Below are 22,732 nucleotides of genomic sequence, written 5' to 3'. Positions count from 1 at the left end.
AACACAAGACAACTTGCTTTCCAAAGTCACCAACAGCCTGGACTCAGCTCTTTTCTGGAAAACGTGGGTGGCTCTGAAAAGAGCCTTTGGGTTCAGCGAGGGGTTTTTTTCCTTTGGGGGGGCAGCCAAGGTTTACTTCCCTTTGGCCTTGTGGCTCTCTGTCTTCTTGGGCAAGAGGACGGCTTGGATGTTGGGCAGGACGCCGCCCTGGGCGATGGTGACTTTGCCGAGCAGCTTGTTGAGCTCCTCGTCGTTGCGGATGGCCAGCTGCAGGTGGCGGGGGATGATGCGGGTCTTCTTGTTGTCGCGAGCGGCGTTGCCGGCCAGCTCGAGGATCTCGGCCGTCAGGTACTCGAGCACGGCCGCCAAGTAGACGGGCGCGCCGGCGCCCACCCGCTCGGCGTAGTTGCCCTTGCGCAGCAGGCGGTGCACGCGGCCCACGGGGAACTGCAGGCCGGCCCGCGAAGAGCGCGACTTGGCCTTGGCCCTCGCCTTGCCTCCCTGCTTGCCGCGGCCAGACATGCTGTCGTCACCGGCTCTCACGCACCACACGCAGCGCGCAGAATGCAAAAGCAGCACTGACGGGCGAGGGCCGAGGCGGGGGCCTTTTATGCCTTCCTGGAGCCTGCAAGTACCACTTCTTATTGGCTTATCGGGCGTCCGGCAGCCACAAGCCAATGAGAAAGCACATTTCTCGACCTGACCAATCACAGAAGTGGAAACGGCACTCTTCCAATAGGAACGGGAATATCACAGTCCTATGATTTGCATGTGCGCGCGCAGCGGAGATGATATCAGGAGGCGCGGCAGCCAATAGAAACATGTCAGCCCAGCAACCTTCATTTGCATAAAGGGCCTTTAAATAGAGGAAGTGCTGACACCGGCAGCGCCGCATTCCTCTTTGCCGTCCGCCGTGACCAGAGAAAGGTGGTTTCCGAGGGCTTCTCATTTCCTCCAGAGCGAAGACTTTATTTCTGCCAGAATGCCCGAGCCAGCCAAGTCAGCTCCGGCTCCCAAGAAGGGCTCCAAGAAGGCGGTGACCAAGACGCAGAAGAAGGGCGACAAGAAGCGCCGCAAGAGCCGCAAGGAGAGCTACTCCATCTACGTCTACAAGGTGCTGAAGCAGGTCCACCCCGACACCGGCATCTCCTCCAAGGCGATGGGCATCATGAACTCCTTTGTGAACGACATCTTCGAGCGCATCGCCGGAGAGGCTTCTCGCCTGGCCCATTACAACAAGCGCTCCACCATCACTTCCCGGGAGATCCAGACGGCCGTGCGCCTCTTGCTGCCCGGGGAGCTGGCCAAGCACGCCGTCTCGGAGGGCACCAAGGCTGTCACCAAGTACACCAGCTCCAAGTAAGCAGATCGTGCTGCTTAGCAAAGAACTTAATAACCCAAAGGCTCTTTTAAGAGCCACCCACTTTCTCACAAAAGAGCTTGAGTCATTTTTCATCCTGAGTTCCCATAAATGCTGACATTGCACACCAATTTTTATTAACTATTAAAACATACGTGGTGGTGCTCTAAAGACACTCTTTCCCCATGTAAAGTATTATGTCATACAGTATTATGTGTTCTGTGATTCTTTCCCATATTGCATGAAACCAAGTTAGGTAGGGCAGCTTATGGGGAAAAAAACTACTTGCAGGTTAGAGTGGTGGCATAGCTCAATACACCTTGAGCAGGTGTGCTTCACAAAGCTATGCATAGTATTTTCAAAAACTTAATAAAAGCTTTATACAGTAAACGAGTTTGTGGTGAATCAAGAATGTGCTTTGGATGATGGGAGCATAAACTTTGCTACAGAATAACTAGGCCTGGCGTTTACAATAGAGACTCCTAATTTCTGGACAAGCTTCTACAACTAATTTTTATGAGTAGCTAAAAGTGACATGTTTTAAGTACTGTTCTTCTGCAACAAAATTTCCCAAAGGGTGGTTTTTAGCAATAATGTCTCCTGGTATCTTAGAGCCTCAGAACTATTAGGGTGTTAGGTTTTTGTGTATCACAGCCCCACATCCTTCAAGATACATAGAATTATATAGTGGGGCTGGTTGTTGAGGGTCATCTAGTCTAACCCTCTGCGATGCAAGAATAAACTAGATCATACATGAAGTGCAATCCTAAATTGGGAGGCAAATAAAGGTATATCTGACATTTGTTTTACAACCTATGACAGGCATTCTTCCTCTCTAAGGTCACAATGAGGAGCTACTGAAGGAGTTGATACTAAATTGGGAATAAGGTTTGCAAGTTTTAAATTAAAGGGTATTTATTCTAGAAGCCCTGATTTGGACGTAGCCTGTGGGTTTTGCTAATGATATGTCTGTATTAAAAATGAGGATGCAGCAGAACTTTCATGTTCTGGAATTGAAACTTCCAAATTAAGTTAATCTTCATTGTTCCTATACGTCACCCCTAGTGATGGCATGTAAGGGGGGCACTTTTATTGGCATTTACCACAACTTAATCCTGAGATTTATAACAGCCCAATAAGGTAGATTTGGTTTAGGTGGTAAACTACTACTGAAAAGAAAATCTTGCCAAGGTAGTCCAGGGAGTTTCAAGTTTGATCAGGGATCTGAATAGGCAACTCCTGGTACCATAACTCATATTTTATTACACTACACTTCGCTCTCCAAAGTCCATCATATATTTGTTTGTGTCTTTGTGTGTGTGTGTGTGTGTGTGTGTGTGTGTGTGTGTAGAGAGAGAGAGAGAGAGAGAGAGAAGAAATCAAATACTTAAGCACACCAAGTAGGAATCGGGACCAGATTTTTTTATATATATAATATTGGGCTTCTCCCCTCCATCCATGTTCCAAAACACGTTTGGATTTAATCTCATTGCAATCAAAGCAGAGACAGTTTTCAACAGAAATCGCATATGCACCAGTTTCCACTGAAAACATGGTCTTCTCCACAGGACTCCTGCAAGAAAACACACTTTTCTTCCTCAGTAGGTGACAGCACGGCTTACATTAAGGCGTCTTTGGCGTCTCCGTAGTTTATTAATTGTATGCAAGTGTCAAAATAATTTATCACAAATGCACATGGGCGCAGGCTGCTCTCATTCCTAAACTTCATTTACAGCGTCAAAGAAAGAGGACCGACGTTTTCAGCGAAGGTATTATCAGTCGTTTTTATCTTGCAACAGTTTCACAATTTGCCCTCTGCTAACAAAGTAGCGCAAATAAGAAGGGGAGGGACGAGTTCCGTTGGGCAGTTTTGTATCCATTTTTTGCTTGTTTGTCTGCTCTCTCTTGCCTCCTCTGGGCAACCTGAGACCGTTCTCTTCTACGCAGACTCAAGAGCAAACGAACGGCGCCAAATTATTCAGCTTGAAGCGGCGATTTGCGATTGGGCATTTTGAAAATCTCCCGCGGCTCATTTGAGGAGCAGCGCCCTATAGCGAGAGAGGCGTGGTTAGGTAGCACCGCCCTCCCTGGAGCTGCCAGTTTTCATTCTGGTCCGCATACAGAGTATATAATTCAGCCGAGTTCTTTTCTCTCCTGCATAAGCCGGTTCTCTCTTTGTTTGCGAGTCAGCTGGGAAGATGTCGGGTCGCGGCAAAGGCGGGAAGGGGCTTGGGAAAGGGGGCGCCAAGCGCCACCGCAAGGTGCTGCGCGATAACATCCAGGGCATCACGAAGCCTGCGATTCGCCGCTTGGCTCGCCGTGGAGGAGTCAAGCGCATCTCTGGGCTGATCTACGAGGAGACCCGGGGCGTGCTGAAGGTTTTCCTGGAGAATGTCATCCGCGATGCCGTGACTTACACGGAGCACGCCAAGAGGAAGACCGTGACTGCCATGGATGTGGTCTATGCCTTGAAGCGCCAGGGCCGCACTCTGTACGGTTTCGGCGGCTAAATATTCCTGCAGCGAACAACAAAATATCCAAAGGCCCTTTTAAGGGCCACCTACTCATTCATAAAAAGCTGGAATTTTCCTCATAGAGTAACGTTAACAAGGTAGGGGTGGGAGCTTGTGAAAAGGCGGTACGTAGTTGCTTGATTTGCAACTGGTCCGACGTGTATGTACGTAAATCAAGAAAGTCGAGATGTGCGGTGGCCTTTTACAGTTCTGTTCATTTTTTTTAAATGCTCCGATGCAGCGCCTTGAATCTTTTTTGTCTCCCGCTTCTGACCGTTTTTTGAGTTAAAAAAGCACCCTATTGGTTCTTCAGTGAAATTTCTAGGGGAGGCAGCCTTGGATCACGGCCCTAGGTTAACCTCGAAGGGGCTTTTTGCGCAGAACTCTGCTCCTCCCTTCGCTGCCCCCCACTAGGTATCTGAAGAAGTGTGCATGCACACGAAAGCTCATACCAAGAACTAACTTAGTTGGTCTTTAAGGTGCTACTGGAAGGAATTTTTTTATCCCCACTAGAGAGTAAGGCTCCAAACTGGCTTAGTAGCCGCAGGAGGATTCCGGGCGCGGGGGGGGGGGAGGCGGAGGGACGCGCAGGCAGACAAAAGCCAGCGAACAAAAGCCTGGTCTCCGGGCAGGAAACCGCGACGCCTCATTTCCCAGCAGCCTTTGTGCCCATTGCTTTGTTCGCCTCCTTGTGCCGTCTGTGGCCAATGAGAACCTGTAGCGTCATGCCGTCGCTTGGAGACGCAAAGCACTCTGGGATAAGTAGTTCCGAGGCGGCCGCGGGATTCAGATCCGGGCTGCGCCTTCTGCCTCCCTGTGGAAAAAGGGACGGTGACAGCAGCTGGAGTCTCTTCTCTCAGACATGCGATTTTTCTGCCCGCGTTTCTTCTTTCGGATTTTCCCCACCGGCTTGTCCAAAGCCGAGGGGGGCACTTGCCCCTCACCCCATCCACTCAAAACCAATAGAAGTCTGAGATCCTGCGCTCTTGGGCGCGAAGCCAGCTCCGGCACGTGCTGACGGAGTGGCTGCCCTGGTTGCCTGCCTGCCTTCTCGATTTGCATCCTCCAGCTCTGGTCGTTGGCCAGGAGGATAACATTCTGCTTTGCGGCAGCCCTCGCCACGCCTCTCTCTGCCTGCCTTGGCTGCAAGACGAAGGAAGCCATCTGTGCCTGCGCTGTGGAGCCTTCTAGGCTGGAGGTGCTAGCTGAGCATGTCAGCAATTATCTTGAGATGTGTCCGTTGAAATGCCTCCCTTCTAAGGGTGGTGCCGGGGAGTGCAAACAGGATCGCAGCCAAGGCAGGGAAAATAAGAGGGGAGAGCTTGAAGAAGTAAATCTCTCTCCCTGCTCCCTCCCCCATAACCAGCAATATCTTAGCAGTAATTAAATAATGGGTTGTATTCAACTAACTTTTATTTCCAGTACACCCGCTTAGGTTCATTAATTCTAATGGGTGTAAAGGTAAAGGGACGCCTGACCATTAGGTCCAGTCGTGGCCGACTCTGGGGTTGCGGCGCTCATTTCACTTTATTGGCCGAGGGAGCCGGCGTACAGCTTCCGGGTCATGTGGCCAGCATGACTAAGCTGCTTCTGGCAAACCAGAGCAGCGCACGGAAATGCCGTTTACCTTCCCACCTATTTATCTACTTGAACTTTTGGCGTGGTTTCGAACTGCTAGGTTGGCAGGAGCAGGGACCGAGCAACCGGAGCTCACCCCGTGGCGGGGATTCAAACTGCCCACCTTCTGATCGGCAAGCCCTAGGCACTGTGGGTTAACCCACAGCGCCTCTGAGTAAAATGTAGTTGAATAAAGCCCATTGTCTGTTGGAAAAGGTAAATGGGAAACCTGTGGTATGGGTGCGGAATTCTGACTGATTCCATAATTACTCTTAGGCTGCTATTTTTCATGAAGGATTCCAGTTTTCCTAATTCATGGGAGAGGAGCAGGCTGGCCTCTAGCAGCTGAAAATCTTTAACCAACCTCCTATGGTTTCTTAGATTTATGTAGGTATTAGCCACGTAAGGGCCGGATGCTGACCTTTTGAAAATGAGTGAACGAAAGAAAGCATGGTCTTTCAGGAGGCTGGCTTCTCCCCCCAGTGCCAACTTCTGTGCAGAACTGCAGGATGCATAGTAGCAGCACCTCGTGTTCGGTTCTGGTGTGAGTTTTCTTTCTTAGCATGCCAGTGTCAGGTCCCCAGTCTTATCTCCTGGGAAGCTCCTGAGTGTTTTTAAAAGGCATGACAGCTATCCATCAGGCAAATCCTCATTACCTTATCTGCATGGCAGGGAAAAGCTCACACATACAGTTGTATCCAAATAATTTTTGCTCAGAGTAGACCTGTTGACAACAAAGTGTCTAAGTTAGTAATGCCTATTGATTTCAAAGGTTATAATAAATAATCCCTTTTCTGCTGTAAGCTACAAGCAGAATTGCAGTTGACTTTCCACTCTATGTGTACTTTCTCCTGCGTTCTGTCTGCACCAGGGGGTGTGGCTTATCCACTGTGGGCGGGGCCACTTGAAGCTCTGCTCATGCTCACAACAACCCTTGTGATGATGGCTGACGTTTTATGACTGTTTTTGTCCATCTGTTAATTATTGTTAATATGCTCTGTGTGTGTAAAATTAAACAGTATAGTGCTCTAACACAATAACGCAGTATAAGATTATTCTTAAAATAATGCTTTACAAAAGCCACCCCTTTTCTAGCCCCCACCTTTTAAGCAACATGGTTAATGGTGGTGATGGTGACAACTTGCAAGAGTTTTCATTTCATTACAAACATCATGATAGCTTTCAGGTGCTATAGTGCTACACTTGGTCTTTCATGAATGATTGTGTCTGGTGGAATCCCCTTATAAGGTGAATGAATAATATTAATAATTTTATTATTTATATCCCGCCCATCTGGCTGGGTTTCCCCAGCCACTCTGGGTAGCTTAAAGCATATCTAAAAACAAAATAAAAACATCAAGCATTAAAAACTTCCCTAAACAAGCCTGCCTTCAGATGTCTTCTAAAAGTCAGATAGTTGTTTATTGCCTTGACATCTGATGGGAGGGCGTTCCACAGGGCAGGTGCCACTACCGAGAAGGCCCTCTGCCTGGTTCCCTATAACCTCATTTCTTGTAGTGAGGGAACCGCCAGAAGGCCCTCGGAGCTGGACCTCAATGTCCGGGTGAATGATTGGGGTGGAGACGCTCCTTCAGGTCTACTGGGCCGAGGCTGTTTAGGGCTTTAAAGGTCAGCACCAACACTTTGAATTATGCTCTGAAACGTACTGTGAGCCAATGTACGGTAGGTCTCTCAGGACCAGTGTTCTATGGTTTTGGCGGTTACCAATCTAACCAGCATTCCGGATTAATTGCAGTTTCTGAGTCAACTTCAAAGATAGCCCCATGCAGAGTGCATTGCAGTAGTCCAAGTGGGAGATAATCAGAGCAGGCACCACTCTGGCAAGATGGTCCACAGGCAGGGAGGGTCTCAGCCTACGTAGCAGATGGAGCTGGTAGACAGCTGCCCTGGACACAGAATTGACCTCCATCTCCATCGATAGCTGTGAGTCCAAAATGACTTCCAGGCTGCACAGCTGGTCCCTCAGGGGCACGGTTACCCCATTCAGGACCAGGGAGTCCCACCCCCTGTCCTCCAAAAACAGTACTTCTGTCTTGTCAGGATTAACGACGCATGGCAATCCCATGCTGAATGCCTAGTTTTTTTTAATTAATTTATTAATTGATTCTTATTCATATATACAAAAATACATAGCGATTACAAAGTATCTTTTTGTAATATACTAAGATAAGACAGCTACTGAGTCTGAAAAAGAGCAAGGTCTGAAAGAGGAAAAGACAATAAAAGGAGAGACCTAAAAAGAAAAATGAAAGGGAGAGGAAAGTGAAAGAAAGTAAAAGCTACAGAAAGAAAAGAGTGTAAAAGGACTTCCAGGTCTCGGTTCTGCATTCTTTCTTCTATAAACCGATATTTTTTCAGTATTCAAATCCTGATACTATAAGCTCATTTTCTCTTTCAAACAAAAAATCTACAAGAAATTTCCAATCCTTAACAAATGTCAGTTATGATTTTTCTCAAATTAAACATCTTAACTTTGCCATCTCAGCCAGATATTTGTGCATATAGCAGTCTCACAAATGTAGTCATATATGTATTGGAATAATCTTCCATAGTCCTTTTCTAGTATGTGTCCATTAGCCCCAAGAGAAAAAGTTCTGGCTTCAGTTGAATATTAACCTTTAAAATCTGCTGTATCAATGTATGTAATTGTATCCAATTTTTTTTTTAGCCTTTTAACATGATAAAAAGTCCCTTCATGTTCTTGGGATTTGCAGCAAACATTTGAAACATCTTTACACATTTGGAATAGCTTCTCTATAACTACACTGAATGCCTAGCGTGGAAGGACCCTGAACCTTTTACTTCCATGAGGTTTGACTCACGCAAAATATTATGGCTGGAATCCTGTGTTCACTCATCCCGTGGGTGCAAGCATAAAGGTAAAGGTAAAGGGACTGGACATTAGGTCCAGTTGTGACCAACTCTGGGGTTGCGTTGCTCATCTTGCTTTACTGGCCGCTTCTGTCGAACCAGAGCAGCGCACTGAAATGCCATTTACCTTCCCACCAGAGCAGTATCTATTTATCTACTTGCATTTTGACGTGCTTTCGAACTGCTAGGTGGGCAGGAGCTGGGACTGAGCAACGGGAGCTCACCCTGTCACGGGGATTCGAACCGCCGACCTTCTGATTGGAAAGTCCTAGGCTTTGTGGTTTAACCCACAGCGCCACCCGCATCCCTCGGGTGTAAGCATAATGGAACTTAATAGGACTAACTTCTGAGTAAACATGCATAGGATTGTTCTGTGCAAAAGAATAAAAACATTCTGAAGAAAAAGGTTGTATGTTTTAATGTTGGGCCAGGAGTCAGCATTGCCAGGCACCTGAGGAGGTTCACTGCCATCTACACTGTCTGACTGGATGCCACCATTTTGTTTAGCCTTGTGCGTGTATGCTCCGCCATGTGTAGAAGGCCACCTAGGTTCCTCCTTTGGCAGAGGAGGAGGAGGAGCCCATCAGAACCCCTACCCCCCAGACAACAAAGAGGGGCAAGAATAGCATCCACTGGAGGCAGAGAGCTTTGGCAGCTTCTCACCAGTGATGGCAATGAAGAGAACAGGGACTTCTATGGTAGTGACAGGGGAGGAACAGCAACCAGGTAGCTGCAGAGCCCTCTCTGTCTGGACTCACTGCTGCCCTGGCAGTGGTGAGGAGGGAGCTGCTCTCTGGTGGCCCAGAGCAAGGGAGCTACAGCACTGACTTCTGGTGTTCTCCCCTTCGCTGCCCCACAACAAGTGTCTATATGCATGGGTGAGTGCACAAGGTCTCTTGCCCACAGCCCCCAAACCTGGAGCCAGCCCTGAAATGATGCCCATATGTGGTGCAGTTGTGTGTCTTAGCATTCCTTCCATGGGGGGCGGGGGGTAGAGGAAGGGGAAGTGCCACTTTGAAGCACCTTCTATCAGTGCTTTGAAAACATATATTTAAAATAACACACTAAAGAAAATATGGTGTCCAGTTACTTGAAGGTGCCCTTTTAATTGACCAATTTTTTATGTAAACTAGTTAATCAAATGTGCAATCTTACTCTAAGTAACTATTCTGCATGGGTATAAGTGTCTATGCTACTGAAATATCTCTCCTGCACATTGTCTATACAAAAGCTTGGAATGGCAAATTGCCCATTTGGCCTTAATGGGCAGTGTCACCAGTTGCATGGCACATGCACTGCTCATTGTATCCTCCTTGACAAACCATTCGTCTCCAGGAAAACAGTCCCATTCACAGGCTGACTTTCCCAGGCCCATCTCAAGAACACCATTCATGATTTTCCTTTTGGCATAATAATGATTTTCCTTATAGGTCACATGGCAAGCTTCTACCCTGCTTGGTGAGGATGAAGTTCACCAACCACTACTCAGCACTGGCACTCCTTTTGGGAGATTAGAATTGGCAAACAATTATCTGTGGATACAAATGCCATATAAATTCTTACTGATGATCATATTAACTGGCTAAGGAGGGTGGTAGGGTGGGGCAGGTGGCCAGGCTTGTGGAACATAATGAAAGAGCCCTGCTGGATCAGGTGCATCTAGTTCAGCTCCTGGTTCTCAAATTGGCCAAGCAGATGCCTAGGAAAAACCCACAAGCTGGACTTGAGGGCAACAGCATCTTCTCTCCACTGATGCTCCCCAGCAGCTGGTATCAGCTTCTCACTCAGGTGGTGGTGCCATCATGGCTGAGAGCCACTGGTAGCCCTTACCCTCCTTGAATTTGTTTAAGCCCTCTTTGAAAGCTATCTAAGCTGGTAGCCATCATTACATCTTCTGGCAGCAAATCCCATAGCTATAAATATGTACTGTGTGAAGAAGTGCTTCTTTTGGTCTGTCCTGAGTGCTCCACTATTCAGCTTTATGGGAACAAGAAACCTGTATGAGTAGGGCCTTAAGACTTTATATGAGTTTTTGCCAGGTCCCATGGGGCTGCTTTCCCCCACCAGACTTGCACAGTTCTGTCGAGGTTATTTAGAGTCTGAGAAAGTTCACTGAAATATACCAATATCCTTTCAATTTCCCCACACTTCTGCCTAGTTTTTGTCCTGGATTTATTTCAAACTTCACTGGAGGCAACATTCCACCCTGTGTTTGTCGCATGCAGCACGGCTGCATTCTGCTGCAGTTTACCTTCTGCCGCAAACTGTGCTATTGGTCTTGCTGTCTGCTGTGGTGAAATTATGCGACTCACATAATTTATGCACTTAATTACATAAAGTATGTTGCTGTTACATTATTTTACCCTGTTCATTTCAATGCAAATAGAGGAAAATGTAATCAATTATGTATCATTTGAGGACTGAAAGCAGTAACAACAGCAAATCCCGATGGCATTCGCTGGGTTGATTTCTGTTCAAACATGGGACAAGTAAACAAACATTGGCAAGTCCTGCTCCTTTTTCTGTCGGAAAGCTCTGACATCCCTACTCACACCCCAAAGGACCTGTTGTCTTTAATTCCTTCCCAGCACATATTCCTTCACCAGAACCTGGTAGCTTTAAAACATGGGAGTGGACTGATCTGTTGCAGAATGTCTCTGGTCATCCGTACATAGCCTTAGCAGGGCAGTGGGAAGAGGTGAGGCTCTGCTGCCATCAGGGCCTCACCCACCCTGACCTCAAGCAGGTGTGACCCGGCGCCGGAAGCAGCTGCATGTGATGCATTTGAGGAAGCTCATGCTGAGGTGGAAGAGGCCTGTGAAGCGAAAAAGCAGGTTGTAGTAGGTGCCAACGGACAGATCCCCTGAGGTGTCCGCATACTTCAGGGCCACCAGCGGCGTGTATAGGGTGTTCGTCTGTGTCCGGAAAGGAGGACGCTCCTTGGCGATGACGTTCACAACAGCCTGAAGGAAGGCAAGGTGGAAAGAGGTTGGTATTTTGATACAGCTCCTTCACATCCCCATCCTAACAACTGCTGCTTTCACGTGTTTGGTCTTCCTTGATTTTGAAGCAGTGATTCTCACATTGTGTGCAGGAGAGGCCGGTGCTAGACAGCAATGGGCAACTGTTGTTATTTTTTCATGGACTTTTGGGGAGGTGCCTTTCCATTACATAAAAGGAAGAGGAATCCTGGCATATTGAGTCCAGCATTTTGCTCTCGTGGTGGCTAGCTCACAAGCAGTGCATGAGCACAATAACCCCCGCCCCCCATGATCCCTAGCAGTTGGTAGTCAGAAGGATACTGCCTTTGACACCTCGCTGTTCCACAGTGAGGCAAGAGCATCAACAGGAGCACTGTCCATGTCAGCCAGAAAATCCCCCAGGCCATGCAAGAATCCAGCAGGTTCCATCAGTCTCAGGGTGGACCATCTTAGTGGTTCCATCACCCTTGCACAGATGAGCATGCAGCCCAAACCTTACCAGGAATTTTGTGGCCATGGCAACTGATTCAAAGCAAGCAGCTCCCCACCCTGCCCCAGCCATCAAGGTCTGCTCTGTGGCAAAGATGAGGTTGAGGGTGTGGCTGATATACTGACGCAGCCTCAGGGTTGTCATGGAGGCCATGATGTCCCAAGCTGACCTGTTTGATTGCAACTCTCTCCCACAAGAAGTTAAACAGGCACCGTCCCTACTGAGTTTCAGATGCTTGGTCAAAACCAGTTTATTTCTGGATGCTTTTGCACCTTGAATGCTTCTTGGATGATTTAAAAAACAAAACTTATTAAAAATATATTTTAAATTATGAGGTTTAAATTTCTGGAAGCTTAATTCATGTTTTAAATCCTGTATGTTGTGTATTTTCTCATAGTATGTCACTTTGAGACTTACATGGTGAAAAATGAGAAATAAAGTTTAAAAGAAGCAAATAGTAGCCTGAGCTGGATCAAGGCATTTTGCTGTCTGAGGTGAAGAAGAAGATGATGCTCCTCCCAATTCCATGTACAGAAGTCAGGTGGACTGGTGGTTGAATCTTAACTTCAACACTAGGGGCAGGACAACATCCTCCACTGCATCTGATGGGAACAGGGGAACTGAGTGGGACAGGGAAAGCCATGTGTGGCCTGCACAGCTCTGTCCTCCCAACACCTTGCCATCACTCCCCACCATTCAGCATTTGCCACCTGAGGCAGCTGCCTCACTCTGTCAAATGGGTCTGAGTATGCATTACAGGACAGAGCAGGTATCACGACTGAGCCAGCCCAGCCAGCTTTCAGTGGAGGAAGTAGGCAGGAAGAGAGAGGGTTAACTATCAGAAGAGAGGAGCCTAGCTGAGCACCAACTTCCCCACCCTCAGGAATGCAGATCCACCTAGGATCTGCCCAGGTCTCTCAAGGGGAGGGAAAAGGAGAGGAAGAGAAGATTGACAGGCTGTCTTTTCAGGAAGAAGTTGGAGGGGATCCAATGAGCCCACGGAGGGAGTCCCACTGGGGGAGGGGGTGTGATAGGAGGCGGAAGCAGAAACTTCAGGGTCCAATTTAAGTTGGAGGAAGGAGAGGGACTCAGCACAAGAGTCATCGCAATTCATGATGGCGGCAGCTGGGTTAATGCCGTCTGGCGTTATCTGTGTACTTGGTCAATAAATCACAATTTCTACTTAACTGTGCTCCCTGTGCTGGATTCCTGACAGCAGGCTAGAGAAGGAGGGAGCAATGGATGCCAGTGTGGAACACTGGAAGTGGCCAGTTCCTGCTTTGTCTTATGCAAACAACTCAGTCCGGTGAGGTGAAATCTGTCAGGGAGGCTGTAGAAGAACTACTGGCTTTAAAGCTTTCCTACGTCACTCATACGTCATGAGGGTGACCCCTACCTTAGCCACATACTCAGGGGTCTGGCCCATGGTGGTGAATATCTCATGGGAGGCCGGAAGATAGACCTCCTTGAAGTACCGCACGGTGGCAGCATCGGCTCCTGGGAACTCAGAGCGGGCCACTTCCTCCATCAGTTTCATCTCAAATTCTGTGTTGACTGGACCAGGCTCTACCATGGAGATGCTGTGTAGAAGAGGGATTGAAAGAGAGCAAGAGAGAGAAAATGAGGCAGCATTTGGGCCTGGGATCTTCACATCAGATGCCTAAAGTTGGAAGGAAATGGCCAGGGATCCTGTGCCCTTCCCTGCTTAATTGCCCCAGGGAAATTTCTTTGAATTAATGTTCATTTTAAATATATAAATGCCTCCATGAATGGGACTTAGCTCTGCCATTGAGAACAACATGAGATCTATTATTTATATATACAGTGGTACCTTGGTTTTCAAACATAATCCGTTCCGGAAGTCCGTTCCAAAACCAAAGTGTTCCAAAACCAAGGCGCACTTTCCCATAGAAAGTAATGCAAAATGGATGAATCCATTCCAGGCTTTTAAAAACAACCCCTAAAACAGCAATTTAACATGAATTTTACTATATAAGGACTCTATATGGGCTCTTGGATACCCCATAAGGGAAAAGGGCAATTTTTGTTTACAGCACAACGAGACCATTGATCCATAAAATGAAAGCAATAAACAATGTACTGCAGTCACACAATCAATCAGTAGCTGAACTGGGTTCCACACAGTCACACACAAAAAGAGCCACAAAAACAAAAGTGCAAAATAGCAAAAAAACAGACAGACCTCAGCGTAAGACTCAACAGGAAGCTGGACTAGATGGGCCATTGGCCTGATCCAGGAGGTGTCATCTTTGTTTTAAACTGTGACTTAATATGGTGTGTGAACTGGGCCCATCTCTGTTTCTATCTGAGTGTACCTTTCCCTAATGTTTCGGGGAAGGGCGTTGCTTGTGCAAATCCCTTCCAGTTTCATTAAATTGGGTAGAAGAATTTAAGCTCTTTGAGATCTGCCTTCATGTCGCTCACTCAACTCACAAAATGTTGAATTTGAGGAGTTGCACAGCTAGGCTTTCACAGAAACCTTCCATGGCAAACTTGGAGGCAGCATACACATCATTGAAGGGGACACCTGGTTGGAAAGCAGAAGGGATTTGAGGTGAGCATACCATCATAGCACACTGCTCCACAGGTTGCTACATTCTTGATAAAACAGAAATGGTAAGGCCAGAGCCAGCTATACAAATTTTGCCCTAGCCTTCAACTTGACCAACCCACCTCCTTGCTCACCCCACGAAGAGGAAGATGAGCAGCTGTGGTGGAGATGGCTGGCAGTGGTGGTGGAGGGACTGGGGACTATGGGGAGAAACTCTTTCTCACTGTTATGGTTGTCATCCTCTTGCAGCCACTGCAGCTTCTTGCCTTCCTCTTCCTGGGGATTGCAAGGAGGAAGACTTTTCTCTTCCAATAAGTGGACCCTGGCTGGAATGTATGGATTCACTAAGTGTGTGCCCAGCCATGACACACCTCTCTCCTTGCTGTTTGGCCCCCCTTCCACCTGTCACCTGAGGCATGTGCTCCTCCTGTCCCCCACCTCCTCCTGCATTCAATCCAGGTCTAAGTAACACAGAGGAACAGCTTAACTGGGATGGTACTTAGGGGCTTGAGGAATATTAATGGTTGTGACACTTGGATGTGTTGCACCGAGGAATAAATACAAACTAACAATCAAAGCAGGATTGCATATTATATTGGAAAATGTGTGTATGTACCCTAGAATCCACATCTGCCAGAACAAAGCAATTTCCAGAACTGAAGATTAGAGCTTCGTGACATGCTTAAAAAAAAAAAGTCAGATCCTTAATGCTGAAAGTTTGTCACAGATAGGCATAGATCCAGGAAAATGAGACCCAACGTTTCATCTGAGAAAAAGTTCAGATTTCTTTTCTAAATTTTTGAGGTAGAACTTGGTGTTCCAAAACTCATTCCAACTCATTCCTATCTCAAATGAAAGATCCTGCATGCTCCCCATCACTTCTGGGAGTTTCACTACTACTGCTGACAGAGAACTGATCTGTGGGGCCATGAGGTCTCTTTGGCTACAGAGGTACAGAGCTAAGCCAAGGCTTTGAGGTTGTATCAGTTTGGATATCTTTGCTCTGCTTCCTCCTGCCCTCCCCATTCCGTTCATACCTTGCAATCCCATGACGCTGCTGATCACTACAATGTGTCCTCTCTGTCTTTGCTTCATTTCAGGGAGAACAGCTTTGATCATGCGGATGGCACCAAAGAAGTTGGTCTCAAAGATGCGCTTCATGTCATCAATGGAAATGGACTCTACAGGCCCAACGAGCCCCACACCGGCATTGTTCACTGGGGAACATAAATTATGATATTAAGAAATATCTATGTTCCATTAATTTCCTGCCAGCATAGCTTCCCATCCTGCCAGAGCGTTGTCTGGACAGGAATGGAAGTCCCCACTTTATTTCCACCCCTGGTTTCATCATGCCTCTCCATTTTCTCCTCCTAAGAGGAGCTCTTCCCCCGCCCCCCTGCAATGCTCAATCAATGGCTGTCATTTCTTCCTGCGGATTAGCCCAACATTACGTCCTCCAGCTGTTTTGGACTACAACTTCCATGAGTCCCTGCCAGCATGGCCAGCAGTCAGAGATAATGACAAGTGCCATTTAACAATATGTGGGGGGGGGCACCAGGTTGGGGAAGGGATGTTAGAGATAGATGTGTGAATGCTGTAACTCTGTTGTGGACACTTTGTTAGGCCTGAGGACAGGGGATAGAGCCTGGGACAATTAGTATCCCAAGCATGTACTTGGTATACAAAATGGCCTCTCCCCATGGGAAACATTGTGGTTGCTAGGCAACCACAGCATCTCATCATCACAGCTGTACCTAGCAACTGCAAATACAATGCACCCCACTCTTCTTAGACATGACAAAAGGGACTGGGCCATGACGGATGACAGAGGCCCATTTTGGACAGAGAGAGAGTGTGTGAATTTGCTGCTGATATATCACAGCCCGGTAGGAACCTATCAAACTTCCTTTGCAGCTTTCCTACCTGTAGTGTAGTAGAGGGGGATGTCATTGAGGGCAATGACACCATTTACCACAGCACCAGGATAATAGATAGACCCTTCTTATTCTGGCAGTTGAATGCAGTGATAACAGGGCTCTCAGGTTTTACTATTGTTTGTGACAGATTCACACAGAGGAAGTCCTACACTGCGGCTGTCAGCTTATTTTAGTACATTCTTATAAACTAGGTACCATATTATGCCATGTGCTGTGTGTGTGTGTGCGCGCGCATGCCTGCTTGTTTATCTAATAAATAACAGAGCTCCCTGGATTTTGACTCTCCTTGGAAGCAAGGCTATGGGCACCATTATCTACTCATTGTTTTACCTCACTTGAAAGTAGTTTCTGTGCTTGTGGAACATACACATTTAAGGATCTGAGAAAGGTCCTGAGCACATTGAACTGAAAACACAAACCAACATGTAACAATGGGAAACAGAAACAAAAACAATGAGCTATTTTAGTAGGATAGTGGATTGAGCACCCTGATCTACAAACTGGATCAACTGCAGTTAATTTATGCTTTTATTGCTTAGTTGGAATGTGTCCCTGAGCTGTGATGGTATAGCTTGCTCCCTGGGTGAAGGATGGAGCTGTGTGCGCATGTGGCTTTGGTTTCCATGTGTCTTGAATGCAGCCTAAGGTACAAAGATAAGGATCATGTTCCTTGCTCTGCCCATTTTTGGCCTCCAGCTCCACCCACCACATTCACACGCCCTTCAGAAGGTTCTCTCCAAGGGAATGTGGCCCCCAGGCTGAAGAAGCTCCCCCAGCCCCTGCTCTAGAGTGACCAAGAGGGAGAACCAATGATGGGGGGGGCATGCGCAGAAAGGAGCAGGCTGGATTCTCAGTGGTGGGTGGGACGGGGGGGGGGGCACCAAGGGCAGGGATCATATTTAGCCTCCTCCCCGCAGCATGCCCCTTTGATTTCTTCTTTGTAAGTGTGTGGCAGACAACCACCCCCATGAGCGGCAGTGAAGTGCTGCGCTTGAGGATGAAAGCTGCAGAGAAGGCAACTCCTGCCTACCAGACGGGCTTCTCCCGTCTTTCTCTTGGGCAGAGAAAATGCCTGCCCTTCAAGAGCTGAATAAAACCTGCTTATGAAACCTGCATGAGTAATTAAGCTTCAGGAGAGAAGATGTGGTCGGGCACGCACTTAATAGAGTAGAAAGCACCCTCGGCTGAATTCCCTTTAGCACCTTCCTTTCCTCACCACAGTAGATCGCTCATTTTCCTTTGCTTTTTGCCCAGGAGACCCCTGCCTGGGTTTCTCCTGAGCTCCGTAAGGGAAGACGGAGATTTTGCTGTGAGGCCAAATGCTTCCACAGCGCTGTTTTGGTGAGGGACCAACAATCCCCTTTCCCCTTAAAAGTCTCCCCGCCCCCAAAACGGAACCCCAACAGAATGGGCATAAAATGGGGTAGATCACTGCCAGATTTTAATTCTGAAAGTCCCTCAGGAGTTGGCCACCCCTGCCATAGGATGAAGGAGTTCCCCCTGGCTGCACCTTACCTAGAACATCCAGTCGTTTCTCAGGAAGGCTGTTGATGCACTCAGCCACAGACTCATCATTGCAGACATCAAGGCGCTGGATGCTGAGGGTCCTGTTGAGTGTGTCCCCAGCAGCTGCCTCCAGCTTGTCCTTCTTGCGCAGGTCGCGCATGGTGGCAATGACTGGAAGGGAGACAGTGCACAGGAGCATAGCCAAATGTTCTGTGGTGCTGAGATGCATTCAGAGTACCGTATTTTTCGCTCCATTGGACGCACCGGACCATAGGACGCACCGGACCATAGGAGGGGGAGAACAGGGAAATTTTTTTTTCTTGTTCTCCCCCTCTAAAACAAGGTGCGTTCAAGGTACATTCACCAGAGCTTGTGGGGCTGGCGGTGGGGGAAAGTGCTGCTTCCCCCCACCGCCAGCCTCAAAGATCCCTGAAGCCTTTGGAGCGCAGCGCCCCGCTGCCCTGCAGAGGTTTGCGCGCAGCCGTCCCCAAGCTAGAGCAGCGAGACGGAGCGCTCCGCAGTGCTCCGTCTTCCTGTTCTGGCTTTGGGCTTAGCGGCGCAGCCTGCATTCGCTCTATAGGACGCACACACATTTCCCCTTAATTTTTGGAGGGGGAAATGTGCGTCCTATAGAACGGAAAATACGGTAGATTGGAGGAACATCATGTCCATGAAAAACTGCCAAAGTGTGCATAGTAATATACATCTAACCCCACAGGTTTAAATTAGTATTCTCAAGTGTGTGTGTGTGTGTGTGTGTGTGTGTGTGTGTGTGTATCCAAGAGCTTTGCACTCATTGGACAGAGCACTGAAAACCACCAGCAGCTTTGCTTTTTACTGAGCAATCATGTGGAAAAAAGCCTGTATGCATTTAATCAGATCCCTACAAGGACTAGAGACTTGAATGCATTTTAATGAAAACTGAACATCTTGAGAAGAGTGGGTCAGGAACCCTGAAGCTTCTCCAGCTCAGAAAGAACTCAGAGGGGGGAGGGGGGTCCAGTAGCTCATAGACATGCTCCCCTGCCTCCTCAAAGTCAGTTTGCTGTTACATAGCCTGACACCTGTGTGGCCCAGGGAGCCAATTGGCTAGCTCAGAGGTAGGGAATGTGAGCTTTTTTGCTAGGGGTCAAGAGGGCAATTGAGGATTCATGCATTGTAAGCCGCTTTGGGGTCATGATGCTAAATCCCTCTGTCCGTTAATCCCCTCTGTGGAGGGAAGGTGGGGGGAGAGGAATACTTTGTTGCCAAGACTACTAGCAACACGTGTGTGCACTTATGTTTTTCTATGCTTATGCTTGGATTTTATACATGTGGTTTTGTGTGTGCCTCTCTTTGAGAAATAATGATGAGGATAATGCATATCAACCACAAAACACACAGACACACCATGGATGGGGAGTTATGTAACAAGAGCACTTAGCATATATAAAGGGCAGAGAACCCTCCAGAACCATCCAAAGCGCTTGGGTGTCGAATAGCTCCTGCAAAGCCCACAGGCCCCCAAACCCGGGTCTAAATATGCTGCAGCACACAGCTGTATAATACTTAGCATTTAGATAACACATCCAGGGGGTTCAAAATGCATCAACCCCCCCAGTTACAGTAATCCTTACATCAAACTTGCAAGGTAGCTTAGTGTTATTACCCACCACCCAATTTTGGCAGTTTGGTAGTCAAGGACATACTGGGCATTGCCCTCGGCTAATACCCTTTGGGGAGGGGATATAGCCCAGGGACAGAGCAACGCTTTGGACTCAGAAGTTCTCCATTTCAGTCCCTGGCATCTCTAGTTTTTGTTTTGTTTTTAAAGGACCAGGTAAACAGGTGTGAGGGATGCAAAATGTCTCCCTGTGACTCTGGAATCTGCTGCCAGTAAGAGCAGAGAGAATACTGTGTTAGATGAACAAATAGCCTGACCTGGTGTGAGGCCTGATCCTGTTCCACATTGCAGATGAGGTAAGGAAGGTCAAGGGAGGGTTGTTTGCTTAAGTTCATGTGGAAGGAAGCTGCAAGGCTGACACCCTGATTCATAGCTTTGCTTTATGCTGGCAGGTGAGGATTCTTTGTGCTTTCTCTCATTCTGGCCTCAAATTGCAAAGGGCTAAAGCTTCTTGTTTGGTTTCAAGCAGCATCCTGCATAGCAGAGGTCTACGGTGCTCAATTCAGGTGTATTGGTTTTATTTTATTTTTTTAAAATCAAGTTTCTAGACCCCACAATTGTAGACAAACAGCTTTAAATGTTGTAATCAGGCTACCCAGATGAAGCTTTCTTAATCTACCTTGCCCACCTTCCTCTTTCCTTTTCAAAGACTCCAATCACCTGCCCCAACAATCTGTCTCCTACTAATATCCTTTAAAATCCTACTCTTCTCCCTCCTGTATTCCAATAGCTAAGAGAGACTGGGGGTGAGGGGAGCTAATATCCTCCACACATGTAATTTAATCCAATAGGGCATTTCTCTGTTGTCACAGAATGTAGGGGGGGGGGGAGGGAATTAGCAAAGAACTCTAGACTCTTTTGGTAATGGTATTTGTGATTGTATTTGCAATCGGAAGTGTGAGCGTTTCATAAGGTTTTTCAGTCTGGGGAGCAAGCGACACAATGTGTTTATATACGTGCAATGCGATTGCAGGCTGTGTTAACTCACTGCCACCACATGTGATACTTTTCTTGTTGTGTATGATGTATGAGGTGACTGTCACCAGTTTAGATGGCCTTAATAAAGGCTTGTTCAAACTCACGGGTAGGCGGGAATAGGTCTATTAATGTCTATTGCCCATGATATCAAAATGGAGCCTACATGTATAGGAGCAGTGGACTTTAGAATATAGATTTGGGGGGATGGACAAGAAGAGGATGATCATTCCTGCCCTGCCCCTTTTATTGAGCTTCCAGAAACACCAGATTGGCTGCTTCTATAAACAGTATGCTGGACTAGATGAATGTTTTAGCCTGATCTAGCAAGTCTGTCCTTGTGACATTTCTGCCAGTGGGACATGTTGTAGATGCATGCAGTGTGTGTGTGTGTGTGTGTGTGTGTGAGAGAGAGAGAGAGAGAGAGAGAAAGAGAGAGAGAGAGAAGCCGTGTGGTTTTGGAAAGCTGTGCATACTGGGCAAACAATGTTTGTGTCTGCTGTTGAACACACAGGTGTTTGTGTTGCTGCACGTATCTGGTGTTTGTGCACATACAAATGTATGTCAGTCCGTCGTGCCTTACCTAACAGAACACTCTCTCCCTAATGCCCTTTGGACTCAGCACCTTCCTGATCTAGTTACTTAACTCTGGACTGTGTGAGCAGCACGAGGCTTCTCATTAGGATTCTGCTTCCCATGGCAAGCAAAGAGCAAAGTAGGTGGGACTGGAATGGAGAGGGTGGGGGTGGGGCAGAGAAGAGCTGGGCTTTGGTAACATTCTTACCCCCATGTCATGTGTAGTTTGTTATGCAAGTGGCCTTTGGACAGTGTCTGGGTCCAGCCAAATTGCTGGGCAAAGAGGAATGGCTTGTTTCTGCTTAGCCTGTGGAAAATAGGGCAGCAGTGGGTTGGGGGAGATTTGGAGGTGGAGGTGGGAAGTGGGCAAAGGAGTTGGTGGCTGGAAGTGTAGCTGCTGGGGGGAAATCCTGGGAAACAGGCAGAGAATATAGCAAAGTTCCTGCAATACCGAAGGGACGTCCAATTGGGTGGGCAGCACAGGCAGGCACATTCCCTGGGCGTGAAGATGCCAGGGTGGGTGTGGCGGCATGCTCTAGCTGCCAGACCATAACAGAGCCCTGAGAATAATGGCTGGCTCAAGGGAGAAAAGCAGAGCATGCTGCATTCTTGTAACTCTCTGATTATCACCCTCCCTGGTTCCACAGTCCCTTCCTGCAAGTTGCAGGGCTGAACAGTGCAGAGCTTTGTGGGTACCCCGTTTCCTCCATGTGGGTTTGCTCCTCTGCAAGAGGTCCCACACCAGAGTTTCAGAATTCCAAAAAGAGCACACAATCCTCCCCCGAGCAAGTTCCATGCCAACCCCCTTAGCGGATGCCCCAGTCTCACCGTGAAATCGCTTGCTTGGGTCCTGCGCCAGTTGCACAGCCATGCGCAGCCCGATGCCCGAGGAGCAGCCGGTGATAAGCACAGTGCGTGGAGCCGCCTTGGCCATGGCTGAGCTGCAGTGAGTGGTGCCCGAAGGGATCAGGGTTGAGAGAATGACAGAGCTCCTCCAGCATGTGACCCAGGGATCAGCTGGAGGCTTGAGCTGGTGACAGGGCTGGGCTGGGCGGGGGAAGCTCTGAGCTCCTTCAGGGCAGATGGCCACCCCTCAAAAACCTGTGACTGCATTTCCCAGGGCTGCATCAGCTGCGCCTATGGAGTTTTCACAGACAAGACCAGCATTTTGCCCTGTTATGTACTCTGGTGGGTCATGACAAACACAGCCAGGCCTGGTGGATGAATAGCTGTCAGATCTTAGGCACCTTAGGAAAACATAAAAACTAGAAACCCTATATGTGCAGGCAGGCATGTTAGTGCACACCCAACATGAATGTGTATTTATAACTGGGTAGTTAAACAATAATCAGAATGAAGACTGATACAGTTAACATGTGGCTAAAAGAGTGCTCTATTAGCCAGGAAGTCCCGAGTTTAGTTGGGCAAGCAATGATCTCTCAGTCTTTTGCCTCCAACTGAAATATGGAGGGTAATAATTCAGATTTGCCTTACGGAGTCCTTGATGAGATAATATGTGTAAAGCCTTTAGAACACTCAGAAGACAACAGTTATGATTTACATCTATACAGTTGTTTTTAAAGAGATGTCTTTCTTCAGTTTCCTTCAGTTTTCCAGTCCATGCTACAAATGACATGGGGGAATTCA

General features: G+C 47.7%; 4 protein-coding genes across 4 annotated transcripts; 2 read left to right on the top strand and 2 right to left on the bottom strand.

The window, feature by feature from the left end:
* Positions 1-36: 36 nt before the first annotated feature.
* On the bottom strand, positions 37-567 carry LOC310700788 (histone H2A type 2-C-like). The gene has a single exon (XM_083490660.1). The coding sequence runs from the start codon at positions 520-522 to the stop codon at positions 133-135; it is 390 nt and encodes a 129-aa protein (XP_083346786.1). The 5' UTR covers positions 523-567; the 3' UTR covers positions 37-132.
* A 304-nt stretch (positions 568-871) lies between these two features.
* Positions 872-1,750, top strand: LOC310699223 (histone H2B 5). The gene has a single exon (XM_083486863.1). The coding sequence runs from the start codon at positions 983-985 to the stop codon at positions 1,361-1,363; it is 381 nt and encodes a 126-aa protein (XP_083342989.1). The 5' UTR covers positions 872-982; the 3' UTR covers positions 1,364-1,750.
* Positions 1,751-2,788: 1,038 nt separating this feature from the next.
* LOC310700263 (histone H4) lies at positions 2,789-3,949 on the top strand. The gene has a single exon (XM_083489466.1). It carries the CDS (start codon positions 3,559-3,561, stop codon positions 3,868-3,870), a length of 312 nt encoding a protein of 103 aa, XP_083345592.1. The 5' UTR covers positions 2,789-3,558; the 3' UTR covers positions 3,871-3,949.
* A 5,519-nt stretch (positions 3,950-9,468) lies between these two features.
* RDH8 (retinol dehydrogenase 8) lies at positions 9,469-22,115 on the bottom strand. Its single transcript, XM_083486756.1, has 6 exons — positions 21,914-22,115; positions 17,881-18,042; positions 15,463-15,642; positions 14,308-14,401; positions 13,250-13,433; positions 9,469-11,345 (listed from the first exon to the last, which is right to left on the bottom strand). The coding sequence occupies exons 1-6, from the start codon at positions 22,017-22,019 to the stop codon at positions 11,121-11,123; spliced, it is 951 nt and encodes a 316-aa protein (XP_083342882.1). The 5' UTR covers positions 22,020-22,115; the 3' UTR covers positions 9,469-11,120.
* Positions 22,116-22,732: the final 617 nt, after the last annotated feature.

Source organism: Podarcis liolepis (assembly GCF_965112155.1).
Source record: "Podarcis liolepis genome assembly, chromosome: 2".
In the NCBI taxonomy this organism is placed as follows: domain Eukaryota; kingdom Metazoa; phylum Chordata; class Lepidosauria; order Squamata; family Lacertidae; genus Podarcis; species Podarcis liolepis.
This window is presented reverse-complemented; position numbering and strand designations above follow the sequence as displayed.

What these genes read in the sequence shown, in the direction of transcription:
- RDH8 (XM_083486756.1), bottom strand. Translation starts at nt 22,019, where the DNA reads ATGGCCAAGGCGGCTCCACGCACTGTGCTTATCACCGGCTGCTCCTCG. An exon ending in CCCAAGCAAGCGATTTCACG is followed by an intron (nt 18,043 to 21,913) that starts GTGAGACTGGGG and finishes TCTCCCTTCCAG; the next exon opens with TCATTGCCACCATGCGCGAC. An exon ending in GAAACGACTGGATGTTCTAG is followed by an intron (nt 15,643 to 17,880) that starts GTAAGGTGCAGC and finishes TATGTTCCCCAG; the next exon opens with TGAACAATGCCGGTGTGGGG.
- LOC310700263 (XM_083489466.1), top strand. Translation starts at nt 3,559, where the DNA reads ATGTCGGGTCGCGGCAAAGGCGGGAAGGGGCTTGGGAAAGGGGGCGCC.
- LOC310699223 (XM_083486863.1), top strand. Translation starts at nt 983, where the DNA reads ATGCCCGAGCCAGCCAAGTCAGCTCCGGCTCCCAAGAAGGGCTCCAAG.
- LOC310700788 (XM_083490660.1), bottom strand. Translation starts at nt 522, where the DNA reads ATGTCTGGCCGCGGCAAGCAGGGAGGCAAGGCGAGGGCCAAGGCCAAG.